This window comes from Pygocentrus nattereri, chromosome 23 (genome assembly GCF_015220715.1).
Source record: "Pygocentrus nattereri isolate fPygNat1 chromosome 23, fPygNat1.pri, whole genome shotgun sequence".
Lineage (NCBI taxonomy): Eukaryota > Metazoa > Chordata > Actinopteri > Characiformes > Serrasalmidae > Pygocentrus > Pygocentrus nattereri.
The window spans coordinates 20027829-20045989 of NC_051233.1; the positions used below are offsets into that span (position 1 = coordinate 20027829).

At 38.2% G+C, this 18161-nt stretch overlaps 1 protein-coding gene across 4 annotated transcripts in view; it reads left to right on the forward strand.

Annotated features, from left to right (window-relative positions):
• LOC108427873 (ras-specific guanine nucleotide-releasing factor RalGPS1) overlaps window positions 1–18161 on the forward strand; it is a 228335-nt gene that overhangs the window by 91141 nt on the left and 119033 nt on the right. For all 4 annotated transcript variants that reach the window (XM_017698433.2, XM_017698442.2, XM_017698452.2 and 1 more), the window contains exon 7: window positions 342–434. In XM_017698433.2, coding sequence (XP_017553922.1) covers window positions 342–434 — 93 coding nt within the window. The remainder of the gene's footprint in view (window positions 1–341; window positions 435–18161) is intronic.

Sequence of the window (18161 nt, forward strand, 5' to 3'; positions counted from 1 at the left end):
TGACTGGAAGTGAAATAAATGAAACAGACTTCTGTACAGTATTGTATTTCAAAGGAAAACCCTAGGTGGGGTTTGAAATTAGCCAGGCCTCAGGATCAAAACACTCCAAAAAGTTTAAAAAATGTCCCAGATATTTTAAATGAGGGGAAATATGTGGCCTTAATGATGAATCTCATTTCATAATTGTGACTCATCTTGAGCGTAGGTGAAAGTTTCTCATAAATCTTAATCAAATCTGAAAATTGAATCCATAGGATGTAATCTGCCCCATATAATGTAAATTTTGCCTAGTCATGCTTTTTGTGCAGAGGTCTATAGTTTGATTTACTGTTTATCTGCAGAAACTGTTGGAACTGAACAACCTCCACTCTCTGGTATCTGTAGTCTCGGCTCTGCAGAGTGCTCCCATCTTCAGACTGAGCAAGACCTGGGCGGTAAGACGCGCGCACGCACACACACACACACACACACACACACACACACACACACACACACAGTCTGATAACATCTAACTTTTGTAGTGTGTTTGTGTAGTCTGTAATCCTCCATTCTCACATGTTTTTTTAAAAGTTCGCTTGAACCTGAATGAGTTCTTTTGGTAGTCATAAGCCTTTGATTGGCTTTCTTAAGTGTATAAATGCATGCTGTGCTTCAGGGAATCAGGCCATAGTTTAATTTTAGAAATGTCATTGACATTTTGTCTTTGAAGTCCTTTTGTTGTTACCCATGCTGGACTGGAGAACGTGCGTGTGCACTGAAAATATGTTCTGTTATGCATCCAAAATCTGTTTTGCTGAGTGGCACAACCCTACGATTGACCCTTTCATCAGGAGATCGCAAGTTTGATCCCTGGTGATGCTACAGCCATCTGTGCCAGGAGTCCAAGAGAGCACAACTGGCCTTGCTTTGTCTGCGTGGTTATGATGGCCTCCCATTGCAATGCTAGTCAGTGCAGGCATCTTTTAGCTGACATGACAGAACTGTCAGTCGGCACTTTCCTCCAACTGTTTAGCTGTCCAATGATGTTATGTTAGTTACAATGCGAAAAAGATGCAATGGTGCTGCACAGGTGTAGGAGGAAGCCTGTGCTAGCCTTTGTTCTCCTAGCACTGGTGGCATCCTATGATTGAGGGTAGTCCTAACTAGTTGGTGGAATTAGATACTGTAAAACTGGGGAGAAAATCAGGGAAAAAAACAGTCTAAGCAGTTGTGTTCATATAAACAGTTCCATTCAAAGTATTTATTTCCGTGAGCAAAACTAGTTGAGTTGCTTGTTGCCATTACACATGTGCCAGTATTTGGTAATTTGGTATACTTCAGTGTTAAACACCTTTAAAATACTGCCACTGCAATTCAGTCAAAGAAGTTGAAGTTTCACCAGGGTTTTAGAGATGAAAAACAAGTTGAGGTATTCACCAGCGATGTTTTATAAGCTCTGCTTTTATAAGCTCCCACTCTGCTCAGATGCTTGCTGGAAATCTCTTATTCTGCTAACAGAAGCAGTCATGGGTGTTTTTTTTGTTTAACAGAGGCTATATGTACATTATGAACCTCATTTAAGTTGGGACTCTGTGCAGAATAAAAATAGAATGCGGGGGTCACGTGATGCCATCTAGCTGAACAGACGCAACTGCTCCAGCTCCTCAATTCTTACTTTAAATTGTTTTAAAAAAAACGCTGTAACACGTCCTTGGCTGTTCCCAGTCAGCGGTAGAACCTTCCAACTACCTCCTGATAATGGACCTTAGATCCAAAATGAGAAAGGACAGACAGAAAAACACCCAAATAAATGATGGTGAGGAAGCTAAAGATGGCACCCAAGAACAAACGCTGATTTGATGAAGATTCAGACGCTGAAAGCTCCCTAGGTGTGCTAGCGGTCCTTCTTAGAGAAATTAAAGAAGGCAATGAAACTCTCTCACAGAAAATGGATTCTAAGTTCCAGCGATCCAGTTAAGTTCTTTGGTGAATGGCTGCCCCAAGTCCTGGGAGCTTTTACTTTTCCAGCCCGCTGGACATTGAGCGCACTCACCACACTCCAAGCTCTAAACCATCATAAAACGAACCTCCGAGACCTGTTCTGATCCGCTTTCTTTGCTATCAAGATAGAGAAAAGATCTTGCGGTTCGCCAAAGAGAAAGGAAACATCACTATCCAGGAGACAAAGGTCAACTTTTTCCCTGACATGAGCCCAGAGCTTGTGAGGCGCCGCAAACCGATGATTCCAGCATCGAAGGCTTTGAAGAGGTACTTAACCTCCTACATCATCTACCCAGCTCGACTGAGAGTACAGCTAAAAGACGGGAAATTCCGCCTATTCAACACACCAGGAGACACGTCCAAGTTCATAGAGGAGGATCAAACTTGAACAATGCACTACTTGGATGCTATATTTCCATAGAGATTAAAGCCACTGGCATAATCTTCCTGGACTGGTTGAACTGTTTAATTTCAAGGTTTATGATCCCAACACCATAGGTAGGCTTGATGTTTATTTTGTTAGCATATGCACTGTCTTTGAGTACGTGCATTGTATTGGCACTATACAGGAGGGAACTATTCTGTTTCGTATAGGGTAAATAAGACTTTGGATATGACCCTCCTTTACTTGTATATTTGATCCATATGAAGCCTCTGCCCAAGTCACCTTAACCTGTTTTTGTTGGGATCTAATTATGATGTTAGTGTTTTGACAGCGTTTACTTATATTATTAAAGAGCTCTTGGTTTGACATAGTGACTGAGCTACAAGACGAAGGACAAGCCGCTACGTTCCCCTACGATGTTTACTCATTGTATTGTCAAGTGTTTTGGATCGACAACTGAGGAGAGTGTGATTTTTGTTTTATTTCAATGTATTTTATTATTTGTTTGGGAGAGAAACTTTGATCATTATGCTTTGCTAAATGAGAACTCAATCTGACCAGGGTAGTTTTTATATAGTGATTTTATTTTATGACAAAAGCACTTAAATTTATATCATTTAATGTCCAATCAAAAGAAAAAGGGTTTACACATATCTTAAGAAATTGCAAGCTGAGATTGTTTGTTTACAGGAAACGCATTTGAATGATGGAACACAAGAAATTGAAAAGAGAATGGGTGGGCCAGGTTTATGCATCTTCGTTTAATTCTAAATCAAGAGGAGTCGCTATTCTGATTAACAAACAAATTCCATTTATGGCCACTAATACAGTTCATTACCCATATGGCAGGTTTAGATTAGTACAAGGGCAAATGTATTCTGTGAAAAATACATATGCACCAAATTATGATGATCACTTATTTATGCAGAATACTTTACTTCAAATTGCACAATGTTCAGGACATATTTTACTTACTACTAATCCTTCTCCCCTTAGCAAATCAGCCAAGTTGACTAAAACCTTTATGAAAGATCTTAACTTGATTGATGTATGGAGAAAAACATCCACGAGATAGATCCACGTATTCTTTCTATTCACACCCACATGGTACATATACACGCATTGACTATTTCTTGGTGTCTTCTCAGCTGTTTCACAGGACACTAGATATTGGATACCTCCCCAAGAGAGTGATCACTCTTCACTAGTATTATTACTCTTTATACCAGACAAGATTAGAGAGACATATAGGTGGACACTTAACCCTTCACTTCTGAAACATCCTGAATTCTGTACATTTATTAGAGAACAAATCTTTTTTTTTTTTTTATTTTGACCAATAAACCATCCTCCACTGACAGTTTCATCCTATGGGATGCTTTGAAAGCCTACCTGAGAGGCCAATGTGTTGCCTATACAAAGGGCTTGAGAAAAAAATATAATGCAGATATACAATCACTTGAATCAAAAAATACCAGATTAGAAAAAAATATATCAGACACCATCTATATAAGGAATTAGTCAATGAGAAACTGAAATATAATATATTGAACACTTATCAAGCAGAGAAAGCTATTATAAGATCAAAACAACGCTATTACGAGCTTGGAGAGAAAGCACACAAAGTTTTAGCATGGCAGTTTAGAGTAGCTCAGAATTCTCATCTGATCAGTGCAATAAATAATGGTAATACAATAACATATAACCCTCCTGAGATAAATGATGCATTCAGGAAATATTACATTGATCTGTATAATTCTCAGTCAGCAGGTGGCTCGATAGAAATGGATCTTTCTTCAGTTAACTTACCAAGATTAAAGGAGGAAGAAAGGCTAATATTAGATTAACCTTTCTCTATCTCGGAGTTTAAAAAAGCTGTTCAATCACTTCTACCAATAAATCACCAGGTGAGAATGGATTTCCTCCTGAATTTTATAAAGTGGTTCAGGATCTCCTTACTCCACTTTTGATGGAGGTACTTGAGCAGGCAAGGAAGGGGAAGTGTTTTCCAGAATCTTTCTCTAACGCTATCATATCCGTTATTTATAAGAAGGGGAAGGATCCATTACAGTATGCTTCCTACAGGCCAATTTCATTTCTCAATACAGATTACAAACTGGGTACTAAAATGATAGCCAATAGACTTGAATCTTATCTTCCGCTATTAGTCAATCAAGATCAAATAGGCTCTTTATTAAGCGGTTTTCCTCGATTAACTTAAGAAGGTTTTTTAATATAATACATATTGCCAAAGTTAACAATATACCAGGAGTGGCTGTTTCTCTCGATGCTGAAAAGGCCTTTGACCGTGTTGAGTGGCCATATTTATTTAAAGTTCTTGAGAAATTTGGCTTTGGTGATGCATTCGTTGATTTGATTCAATCGATCTACAGATCCCCTAAAGCGATAATAACAAGTAATGAAGTCACCTCAAATTCATTTTATTTAGGGGATGCAGACAGTGTTGTGCTTTTTGCCCTGTGTATCAAGCCGCTAGCTGAAGCTATCAGAACTAATCTTCAGGTTCAAGGATTTAAGATTGGTTCAGACATCCATAAGATATCACTTTTTGCAGACGATATTCTTTTATTTTTAACTAATCCAGATATGTCTCTTTCTTATTTCCAGGATTTGTTGCAATCCTATAGTTCTTTTAGTGGATACAAAGTTAACCTTGATAAAACTGAAATCATGCCACTTTCTATACTTAACTTATGACTTATAGTTTTATAATTTCCTTTTAAGTGGACACCCACACATTTTAAATACCTAGGCATTCTAGTAGATAGCAATCTAAAATATCTATATAAACTCAATCTTTTTGGCCTGCTGGAGAAGGTGAATAAGGATATTAGTAGATGGATGGACCTCTGACTCACACTACTTGGTAGAATTAATGTAATAAAAATGAATATTTTGCCCAAATTTCTATAGATGTTTTAGTCACTCCCTATTCAAGTGCCAACATCTTTTTTTTACCTCTCTTGATAGACTGATTAGGCAATTTATATGGCGTACTAAAACTCCAAGGATCAGTTTAAATAAATTAACTGTGGGCTAGACTATAGATTTGGGTGTAACCCTAGATGCAACACTGTGGAGTGATCTGTGTAAAGATAGTCTTACATCTACTCTAAATTCTAGATATAGATTAATTCAGTATAATTTTATTCACCAGCTTTCTTACTCCATCAAAATTGCATAGATTTAACCCCAACATGTCACCCCTCTGTTTTAGATGTGGCTCTGCTGAAGGAACTTTTTTGCATTGCACCTGGACATGTCCTAAAGTGATTGATTTCTGGCGAAAAGTCTGCAATACAATATCAGAGATTAATGAAAAGGCCTTTGCAGTAGACCGAGAAATTTGTCTTTTGGGAAACTATACTAATGCAGATTTCAGAAATAAATATGCGGCTTATAGAAATGATGTTGATCATTGCTAAAAAGTGTATTGTGCTAAATTGGAAATCAGACACTCAAATTCCTTTTGGGATGTGGCTTTCTGAAATCAAGAGTTGTATACTGTTAGAAAAAATAACCTATCAATTAAATAATAATAGTAAAGTATTTTATAAGAGCTGGCAACAATTTATTGATTACATTAAGGACATTCCACTGGACCAGATAAAATGTATACAGGTATAAATAATTATATTTGAAACGCTCGTCTCTCCCTTTCTTTTTTTTCTTCCCTTTTTTTCCCTTTTTTTTGTAAAAATGTACGTTTTTCATTTGTTTTTATTTGTATTATGTTTATAACCTTTAAAATCTAAGTAAAATATAAAAAAATAGAATGCAATGATATGCAAATCATGTAAACCATATTTTTAAAGGCAAATACTATAAAGAAACAACATATCAAATGTTGAAACTGAGAAATTGAAAATTTGTTTTTTGAAAAATATACGCAGATTTTTAATTTGATGCCAACAACACATTTCAAAAAAGTTGGGATGGGGGCCTGTTTACCACTGTGTTTCTTCACCTCTCCTTTTACCAACACTCTGTAAGTGTTTAGGAGTTGAGGAGACTGACTGCAGTGGTTTGAATGTAGATCTGGAAACAAAGAGGAAATGAGGAGAGTGCCGAAGGAGCTGCAGAGGAAAATCAGGGAGGGCAAAGACAAGCACAGGAAGAGAATGGAAGGCCAGCTGCAACAGAACAATGCAGTTGGAGTTTTGAAGGGGTCTTAAAACCATCTCAGGTTTTAAGGAGTCAAACAGGCAGCCTGTAGGAAACCTGCAATGGGCAAATGACCTCAATTCCTTCAACAGATTTGATCTGGTTGCCGACCCTCCCTCAGCACATTTTGCACCCCTGCTTGCACCCCTGCTCAGCTCCCAGCATTCAGCCCTGTGCTCCTCTGCCCCTAACCAGAGAACAATTGAGGAGGGAACTGAGGAAGCTGAAGGCGAGGAAGGCAGCAGGTCCAGACAACATCAGTCCTGGGATCCTGAGGCACTACGTAAACCAACTGTGTGGGATAGTAAAGGACATTTTCAACCTAAGCCTGAAACAGGAGAGAGTGCCAGTACTCTGGAAGAAATCATGTGTACCTATCCCAAAAAACTGCACACCCCAGTGATCTGAGTGGCTACAGACCAGTGGCACTGACCTCGCATCTGATGAAGGCTCTGGAAAGAGCAGAGCAGACTCCACCTGCTGAGGAGGCTCCGGTCCTTTGGAATACAGGTTGGACTTCTCCACTCTTTGTATGACTCTGTGGTGGCATCAGCCATCTTCTATGGCATTGTCTGCTGGGGAGGTGGCATTACAGCAACAGACAATAAGAAACTGGATAAGCTTATCAGAAAGGCTAGTTCTGTCCTGGGCTGTGTGCTGGACCCAGTGGGGGAGGTGGCGGAGAGGAGGATGTTTGCATCCATAATGGACAACCCCTCTCACCCACTACAGGAGGCAGTTGCAGCACTGGGCAGCTCCTTCAGTGACAGGCTCCTCCACCTGTGATGCAGAAGTGAGAAATACCGCAGCTCCTTTCTCCACACTGCTGTTCGGCTCTACGATCAAAACCTCCCCAAGCAGAGACTCAGACACTCTCCGTCATAAACACACTATGGATTCACACCTCACTCTGTCATAGTGCACTCTATCACGAACACACCACATAGACCTATATCTTATCCTACCTCTAATTACTGTGCAATATCTGCTGCTGACAGAATGGTACAAGTGTAATATGTACACAAGTTCTGTGCAATATCTGTAAATATTACTGTGCAATATTTACAATTTCTGTGCAATATCCAGTCATTACCTGTATGGATATTGCACATTTCATGTGTAATCTGTAAATTTGTATAGTTTCTTAATCCTATTTTTATTTTTTATATTTTTCTGCTAACAGACGCCTTGTTTATTTATTTATTTCTATAGTATATCTTATATTTTGTATTTTGTATGATGCACATCTTTGTCTACTTACTGCTGTTTATCTGCTTACTGTGTATTCTACTGTAACAATGCAAATTTCCCCCAGTGGGAAAATAAAAGTATCTTATCTGAAAGTGAAATGTTTTCTCATTCTTGTTTGATATAGGATTTCAGCTTCTCAACAGTTCAGGGTCTACTTTGTTATATTTATTGCGGACAACGGGTCTGATCTACAGCCAGGTCAGTTTAGCTCCTGGAATACTGACTTTTGAACTGTGCACTGATACCAAGCTGAGTGGTCATGATTTCCAAAAAGAATTAAAAATTTGTCAGACCACAGGACACTTTTTTTCCACTTCCCTGGCCAAGAGAATGGGATCATGGAGTGGTGAACCCCTCCCTATCTTTACTTCTGAAAGACTCAGCCTCTCTGGGATGCTCTTTTTATACCCAATCATGTTACTCACCTGTTGCCAATCAACCAACAAGTTTTAGGTTTTTTTTTTTTTTTTTTTTTTTTTTTTTTTTTTTTAGCATTACACAATTTACCCGTTTTTTTTATTGTTTTTTTGGAATGTGTTGTTGGTATCAAACTCAAAATTTAAATATTTTTCAAAAAACAATAGAATTTCTCAGTTTGCCGTTGTACTATTTTCAATGAAACATTTAAATCATTTGCACATCATTGCATTTTTTTTTTATTTACATTTTACAGTGTCTGAGCTATTTTGGAAATGGGGTTGTAGTATGTATATGTATGTTGTTGCATGTGCCATGCTGTAGTTTATTTAGTAGCAGCTTCACACTTCTTGGTAAATGTCTCAACTCAGTTAAAAGTATATATCATGCTAATATTACATGTACCAATGAGGTCGGCCCCTGACAGAGAAGCCGCTTAGAAAACGGATGGATGGATGGATGGATGGATGGAATGAGGTCGGCCAATGAGCTTTGTGTAGTGTAACTTAAAGACAATAAGAAAACTGTTGAACAAGACATTTAAAGGAAATTTGAAAAGATAAAAATGAGAAATAAGTTCCAACCAGTACCAACCAAGTAACAACGAATGTGGGCACACCATTGACACTCCAAAAAAAAAATGCTTCCAGAAAAATCACAGTAGCACTGAGCGTTTGAAAATAGAAGCTAAAGATGATTATTCTGTTGAAGGGGACACTGTAGGTAGGCTTGTTTCATGTTACAGCATTGGAAATGTGGCTTTGTGGAAGTGGCTTTGATTTTACTAGTCTTACAGTAATTTTCTTTTTTTTACAGATGCTACTCAGCAATTTTCCTTGCCATTTTTCTTACCATGTCTGTGTTTTCCCTCTTTTTCCTGAGAAAGTTACAGGCCAAATTACCTACTGCTTTTCACCAAACTCCATGGTGGTCAGATGTCACCATGCATTGGAAAAAAAGTTTTTTGACTTCTGCTACTTGACTACTGCTATTTAGACTTCTGTGCATAATACAAACTGCTTTCTATGTCACAAAACATTAGTTGTTTTGGAAAAGTCTCACCACCATTTCGTTCTTGTAGATGGTAGAGTTTCTTCATCCTTTTAGAAAGAGAAATAAAATAGTCAGAAAATGGCAACATTCTTTAAACGATGACCATAATCTTATAATGACATTTGATGCAAACCAAAAAATCTGGGTTTGTAGAAAATACAAGCCAAGAAACTCACACATCCTATGATAATTTAATAATGACTTGTTGCTCACAGCTATAAAATGAATAAAAATAGTAAACTAGTTTACATGAGCTGTTTACCAGACTGTGTTTCATTTAAAATCCTACCACACCAGGGCTATTATAGTCACCCATATAGTCGAGTTTTACTCCATCCTGGTGAAGATAACAGTGAATCAACTGTCTGGTGTGTCAGTCTGAAAAAAAAGCTTTGAACTCCTTAAATCACAGGGTTAATATGGATTTAAAATGTTCATTTTTTTGTATTTCTATTTAGCTTATTTTAACAGTTATTGATAGTTTTTTATTTTTTACCAAGCAAGAGTGTTTAGTTTTTCTATACTTAAAAAAGATTGTTCCCCAAGGGTTCTATAGTAAAGGCAGTAGTTCTGTTTTAGTATTCTTTGCATGGTAAGATGGTTCTTCAAATTGGTGGAGCACAAGTTGTTTATGATCCCGTATAGAACCAAAAAGGGTTCTTCTGTTGTTAGAAGCTTGACATCACAATAGCAGCAGATCTTTTTATAGTAGAAACCTTAAACAGTAGCCAAACCCTTGAAGAACCATCTTTTTTAAGTGTGGTATTATGATGAAAGCTGTCATTTAGTAGGTATTCAATAGGGTAAGATAATTAATAATGCATGCATGCATAGAAACTACTTATTACATTCCCAAAACACAATTTTATTTTGCTATATATACGGACAGAGCTTTGTGTTTTGTGTATCAAAACAATGTTGGATACAAACTCCAGTGTACTAGAAAATTACATTGGGTAACATGGCGGTTTAGCTACAGTGCCTCACAAAAGTGTGAGAACTCTCTGAGGATGTGAAAAATAAAATTGTTGCTCTCCACAAAGATGGTCTAGGCTATAAGAAGATTGCTTACACCCTGAAACTGAGCTATAGCACAGTGGTCATAGAGCGGTTTTCCAGGATAGTTTCCACTCGGAACAGGCCTTACCTGGGTTGACCAAAGAGGTTGAGTCCACATGTTCAGTGTCATATCCAGAGGGTGGCTTTAAAAAATAGATACATGAGTGCTGCCAGCATTGCTGCAGAGGTTGAAGAAGTGGGAGGTCAGCCTGTCAATGCTCAGACCATATGCCACACAATGCATCAACTCGGTCTGCATGGCCGTCATCCTAGAAGGGAGCCTCTTCTGAAGCTGATGCACAAGAAAGCTCGGAAACAGTGTGCTGAAGATAAGCTGTCCAAGAACATGGATTAATGCCACCATGTCCTGTGGTCTGACAAGACCATGATAAACTTGCTTGGCTCAGTTGGTGTCCAGCATGTATGGTTGGGCCCTGGTGAGGAGTACCAAAACAGCTGTCTCTTGCCTACAGTCAAGCATGGTGCTGGTGGCATCATGGTCTGACACTGGGGAGCTGCAGTTCCAACACTGTGACATTCTGAAGCAGAGCATGATCCCCCTCCCTTCAGAAACTGCGCCACATGGCAGTCTTCCAACACGATACCAAACACGCCTCCAAGTTGACAACTGTGATGTCATCATTGAAGAGTGCAAGAGGATTCCAGTAGCACCCTGTGCAGCTCTGGTGAATTCCATGCCCTAGAGGATTAAGGCGGTGCTAGATAATAATGGTGCTCACAAAATATTCACACATCTTCACTGTGAGGTGTACTCACTTGTGTTGCCAGCTATTTTAAACCTTAATGGCTGTGTATTGAGTTATTTTCAGAGGACAGAAAATCTATACAGTTATTCAAGCTGTACATTGACTACTTTTAGTTATATCCAAGTTTCACGTAAATAAAATATTTGCAGAAATGTGAGGGGTGTACTAACTTTTGTGAGATACCGTGAATTACACTGAAATGCCAAGTATGTTCTGGCTGTTAAGCTGATAAAGGACATAGTAAAGTGCACCGTAAATCTTTGGAGTGACATGGTGCAAATAACCACTCACTAAATTTCACTTCATTTTCACACATTTAAGCGGGAAAGTAATTCAGTAATACCTACAAGTACAGGGTAGCTTATATGCTGTAAACTGACGGCACAAAATGCAACAATAGTAACAACTACTGCTTTATTTTACAGCACAGATTCAGTTTATTTATAGGAAATAAACAGCTACGACTTTATTTGTGTACAAACTTCTTGTGCAGTAAAACGTCATGGTGCTTTAGAGTTTATGAACCATAGGCAGTTAATGTCTAATCTGTTTGGCATTTCAGTGTAATTGAGTTTACTTACCATCATGTTACACATACTTGATTAATATCTTCTTACTAACTTAAGACACTGTAAAAGATTTTTTACCCATAAGTTATTTTTAAGTATTTAGAGATCATTTTGCTTAATATAAATGATAAATAACAAAGCAAAAGCGGCTGCTTTTTCCCATCGCATAAAGAAGTTAGTGTTTCTTTCTCTCCCTTGTGCCATAAGCCACTGTGGTCTTAAATAACAGTAGCAAAACCGCTGAGGAGATCTTCATGTGGATTCCCGGGACACATCTTGCATGGACACACACACACACACACAAATTATTATGAAAAGCACGTTTCACAGCTGAGTCCAAAGACACCATCTGAGGTCAGAAGAAAAACGTGCTGTGCAGTATATTGCTCCCTGCAGGCCAAATCCAGGGGCTGTGAAGTGTTTTAAAGGCTAAGACCCATACGTGGCGTCACTGTAGGGTCAGTGCTGATGTGTGTCCTTGTCTTTTTAGCGCAGCTCCTGGCCTCTTTTTCCGTGTCCCTAGGTGACCGTTTTCTCCACCAGTTATGACATGCACACAGCAAAGGCTGATGATAGTATTTCCAGCACTTATTTTCAGTAAAACACACTCACACACATGCACACATGCTGTATGCAAAAGTTTTAGACACCTGAGAAATAAATATTTACTTAGCTAGTTATATGAGCACTAAACATGTACAAGTTTCACAAAAGACTAACATTAGAATTGACACATATAGGGAGATTCACTTGAAAGAGGCCCTGAATATTCTGTAATAACTCTTGCGAGGATGAAGCAATCTGTATGAAACAACATGCAATGTGCTCCTCGGTATATGGAGCTTTGAACAAGCCGAGATGCCCCTGCGTCATTTTAATTACAACCCCAATTCCAATGAATTTGGGACGTTGTATAAAACATAAATAAAAAGAGAAAACGATGATTTGCAATTCCTTTTCAACCTATATTCAATTAAATAAATTACAAAGACAAGATATTTAATGTTCAAATTGATAAACTTTATTGTTTTTTGCAAATATTCACTCATTTTGAATTTGAGGCCAGCGTTCCAAAGAAGTTGGCACAGGGGCATGTTTACCACGGTGTTACTATCATCTTTCCTTTGGGAACTGAGGACACTAATTGTTGAAGCTTTGTAGGTGGAATTGTTTCCCATTCTTGCTTGATGTACAGCTTCAGTTGCTCAACAGTCCGGGGTCTCTGTTGTCGTATTTTGCGTTTCATAATGCGCCACACATTTTCAATGGGAGACAGGTCTGGACTGCAGGCAGGCCAGTCTAGTACCTGCACTCTTTTACTACGAAACCACGCTGTTGTAACTCGTGCAGAATGTGGCTTGGCATCGTCTTGCTGAAATAAGCAGGACGTCCCTGAAAAAGACGTTGTTTGGATGGCAGCATATGTTGCTCCAAAACCTGTATGTACCTTTCAGCATTAATGGTGCCTTCACAGATGTGCAAGTTATCCATGCCATGGGCACTAACACACCCCCCCACCATCAGAGATGCTGGCTTTTGAACTTTGCGCTGATAACAATCCGGACAGTCCTTTTCTTCTTTGGCCTGGAGGACACAACGTCCATAATTTCCATCGACAATTTGAAATGTGGACTCGTCAGACCACAGGACACTTCTCCACTTTGCATCAGTCCTTCTCAGATGAGCTCGGGCCCAGAGAAGCCGGCGGCGTTTCTAGGTGTTGTTGATATATGGTTTTCGCTTTGCATGGCAGAGTTTTTACTTGCACTTGTAGATGCAGCGATGAACTGTGTTCACTGACAGTGGTTTTCTGAAGTGTTCCTGAGCCCATGTGGTAACATCTGTTACAGAATGATGTCGGTTTTTAATGCAGTGCCACCTGAGGGATCGAAGGTCACGGGCATTCAGTGTTGGTTTTCTGCCTTGCCGCTTACTTGCAGAGATTTCTCCAGATTCTCTGAACCTTTTGATGATATTATGGACTGTAGATGATGAAATCCCTAAATTCCTTGCAATTGCATGTTGAGAAACGTTCTTAAACTGTTGGACTATTTGCTCACGCAGTTGTTCACAAAGTGGTGAACCTCGTCCCATCCTTGCTTGTGAATGACTGAGCCTTTCAGGGATGCTCTGTTTATACCCAATCATGACACTCACCTGTTTCCAATTAACCTGTTCACCTGTGGAATGTTCCAAACTGGTGTTTTTTGAGAATTCCTCAACTTTCCCAGTCTTTTGTTGCCCCTGTCCCAACTTCTTTGGAACGTGTTGCAGACATCAAATTCAAAATGAGTGAATATTTGCAAAAAACAATGAAGTTTATCCATTTGAACATTAAATATCTTGTCTTTGTAGTGTATTCAATTGAATATAGGTTGAAAAGGATTTGCAAATCTTCGTATTCTGTTTTTATTTATGTTTTACACAACATCCCTACTTCATTGGAATTGATGTTGTATGTCAATATGTTTGTTTAGCCATTTAATCAAACCTCTCCTCATGGCAGCCCAATATTGTTTTTAATTATCTTTCATCATCTGATTAAGCTCAATCTGTACTTCATGCTAAATCAAGCGTGCTGCTAATGGAATTTAACAAGTCCATGTGATGCTTGATGGCATCACATTAGGAACAAAACTATGTTCATTTAACTAGTTCACAAGGTATCAACTACTTTTTAAAAACTAGATAGTTCATCTTACTGTTTACAGTGTTTATTTGCATGTATTCTAATGTTGATGTGAAGTGTTTCTAAGCAAAAACACACCTACAGAAAAGGGAAATGAATAAATTGTGGCAGTATTGCCCACTTCACGAAACTGTAAACCTAAACCATGTCTGTGCCCTTCGTGACTTCATTACAGAAACTTTAAAGTTATAAAGTTTTATAGAATGTATACTTCCTTAATCAGAGGAAATCCAATGGCATAACTTTATCACAGAAATCTAATTAAATTATATTTTTGTGGCATTATTATGGGAGCCATTTGCCACCTTATACTCATATAACGTTGGCAATGTTTTGGGACAGCTTAATATACATGCATAGATCACTGTTATCTGATAGTGACATTTTTTCCAGAGTAGTAGATCCCAGAAATGCTGTCATTCATAGGAAATTTCAGAAGTGATTACACCACAGCCATTCAGTAAATGTGTTGAGATTAGATTTGGCTCCATCATTTGATTAGAAGAGATTATTTTTGATGTGAAAAGAATTGAGATTCCAGTAAAATTCCAAAAATATAGGAAAATGGGAATTGTGCCTATCGATTCATATTGTAACTATAGTTCTTTTTATATGCCCAAATATCATATTTTGTGTCTGTGTCTATTGGAAAATCCTTTGAGGTACTGGTGAACGTCATTGGCACAGGCTTGGCATTGAAAGAGGAAGTGATGGCTAAGATACTGCTTCATAATAAGCAAAGGAATCATTAAAATGTTTATTGTAATTTGAAGCACAGTGTTTATCAAATATTTGTACACATTTACAGCTGTATGTGGTGAATGATGATGAAACAACTTTGTTTTAAAAGTCCACTGTTGCCTGTCCCACTTATTTTGATGGCCGTTTCCTATTGGTTTGCAGGATAGTGGAGGTGATTTACTTGCACAGCAACAGATGATGTAGAGTCAGTAATTGAATTGTCAGTGATTGTTTCAATCCAAAATGCTGTACATGTGTATGTATTTTGGATTTAAATAGTTTTTGAAAAGAACAGAAGATGTTAATAAAAAACACATTTTTATTTCTCTAATAAAGGTGGTTATAATCATTAAATAGTATTAATATTTTGTGTATGTGTAAAGCCCACTCCTAACAATTTATACCATGAAAAATAAGGAAAGAAAATGTTAGAAAGTGGTCTGTATTGCGTTTTGTGACCGAACCCTTCAATTGTAAACAAAGTGCAATTGAATGGTAGACCAATGAGTGCAAGTACAAACCAGTGTATGTGGTAATACACAAACAGGAATAATTGACAATGCCAATCATATACATGCTTCAATCAGTTTAGGCTGTTTTTGTTATTATATATGGAATCAAGTATGAAGATTTAATTTAATATCTGATTCTGATGTCAATATTTTTTAAGCCAACATAAGCCCTCCTTCTTTTCTGCCCAATTTGCTCTGCACCCAGATGCCTAGTTTTGATCACTGACCGTGTTGTCAGTGAAGGACTAATGTATCAGCCGTACACATCTAATTTTGATATGCTGATTTAAACATTCATGTTTTTGATGTTACACTTTTCCCTGAAGTGGTTTTTCAAACTGCTGCTCTAATGCTTACACTGGTGTCTTTCACTCTACATTGAGGAGCCAGAGCTAACCAGCTCTGAGTAAAGTGTGATGTGAGCCCTCTGCTCACCTTGCCTGTCATCCAAGAGCATTTATACTGGGTTGCCAGGTCCAGGGCATAATCTCCTTTTTTAGAGATTCCCACCAGAACTGTCACTCTCTCACTGGAAAAGAAACAGAACATGAGCTTTCCTTTTGGCTTCATGTGTTAATTGTACAGCTTGATGAGACCACTATTTGACAAAGTAATGGCAAACTCAGCACAGGGTCTCCACTGTGTTGTGAAGTAGGATTATATACTGGTCTGAAAGGTTTTCAGCAGAATTCAGCAGTTGGCAAAGATTATTGTAATATGAATTACAGCTGGTAAAAATGGCCAGGATTTTGTTTCAGGCCCTGCTGGGCAAGCTTTAGTAAAGCAACTTTGATAAACTGCACTTGAAAAGAATAGATGCTTCAATGTATGTACTTTAAATTGTGTTACATCTTCTGTTTGCATTAATGTCAAATCAAAGATAAAGACATTGATGTAATCCAATTAAAAAGGGAGGATATGCTATGAGTATTTATTCCTCATCCTTTTGCAGCTAACAAATTACCAGTAAATGAAGAAAGCACATGTGTAATTTTAGCTTATTTAGTCAATGAAAGGAAATGTCATTAAAAGCCTTAATGAGATGCATCCTGTGGGAAGTACGGCCGTCTTCTATTACAGCAGTTCCAGTCAGAAAAACAAGAAAGAGGAAATTTTTTTAATTGTACTGCATGTTTGCGGTTTACACAGCAGTTTGTACTGAGAAAGGAGCGTTCTAACCGTGCCGTCATGCCGTTTTTTCACAAAACTGTATCACTCCTCTGAGACGCCGACTTTGACAGCTGTAGAGGACGCTCAAGCCATTTGAACATATTTACTTCTTACTTTGCCACAAACTGAAAATGGACACTTTTAAGATCACATTTGACTGACAGCTGATTTGGTCAGACTCTGAAGATGAGACTAAACTAATTTCCCAAACTGTCATTACCACTGAGCAAGCATTTTGTCATCAGATGTGACAGAAGAGCCAAACAACCTGGAGTTATCCAGAAATAAACCCAATACCATTCGTCAAACAAAATGGGTTGTAAAATGCTTTACAGACTGGCATTAGTATTGATCTAGCAAAAAATGGCAACACTGAGCTAAAATTCATATTGCAGCAGTTTTATGGCTCAGTCTGATATGGACACGTTTGGAAATTGGTATTTGGTTAATTTCTGGCTAATTCTGGCTGATAAAGCTTAGATTTGTTTATTTACTGTATATATTTAGTATTTATTGTTACATAATTAGTGATAAGAGCTACGTTTAACAAATTATGTAAATGTAAAATATATTTATTGTGCAAAACAATTTAAAACAGAACTGAACATTATACAGATAAACCTGTGGTGTTTACACATCAGCACACAGCAGCTTCTCTGGCTCAAAACCTGAATGTTGTTTCACATTCAAATTTCTCATGGCATTTATCTCATGTGTGCATCTTGTTTACTTGTGCTGCATCTCTGAGCATCAGTTCAGTAAATATCATAGTCGTTCACACGGTCAGTATTAGTGACTTTCAGTGTCTTTTCCAGCTTGGGTGAAGTGACTGGCCATGAGACCCTGTTGCTCTGTGATGTGGCTGACAGCCAAAGGCACATCGCAGTTCTTAACACCACAAACTGCCATTACAGGTTCTGCCATATGTATTTTTACTTCTGCTTGTCGTCCCTCACTGACATCTGTCTGCCTCTCGGTCATATGTATTGGTACCCCTATCACCGATACCGATACTGTTTTTAAGTGCCAGTATTGGTGCTGATACTGATACAGTATTGATGCAACACTACAAACTGAGTCCTTGTTTCATGTTATGTAAATGAGAGCAGTGTACTCTTGACATATTCATTCATAAGAGGATTTGTAAAATATTTTATCACTGTAGAACTCCCTTATTTATCTTAATCAGATCTGTTTGGGGGGAAAAAGCCTAGGCATACTATGGTTCTTAATGAGAAGCGTGTAGACTGAACTGTTAAATCTCAGGGGTTTAAGGTTAACCGCTCCCAGCTGCGCTAAGCTTTGGCTCAGTGTGTTCGACAGCAATAGTTTCCACTAATCCTGCTGCCGTGTCAGCTCTTACTGGTAATGATGGAAGAGGAG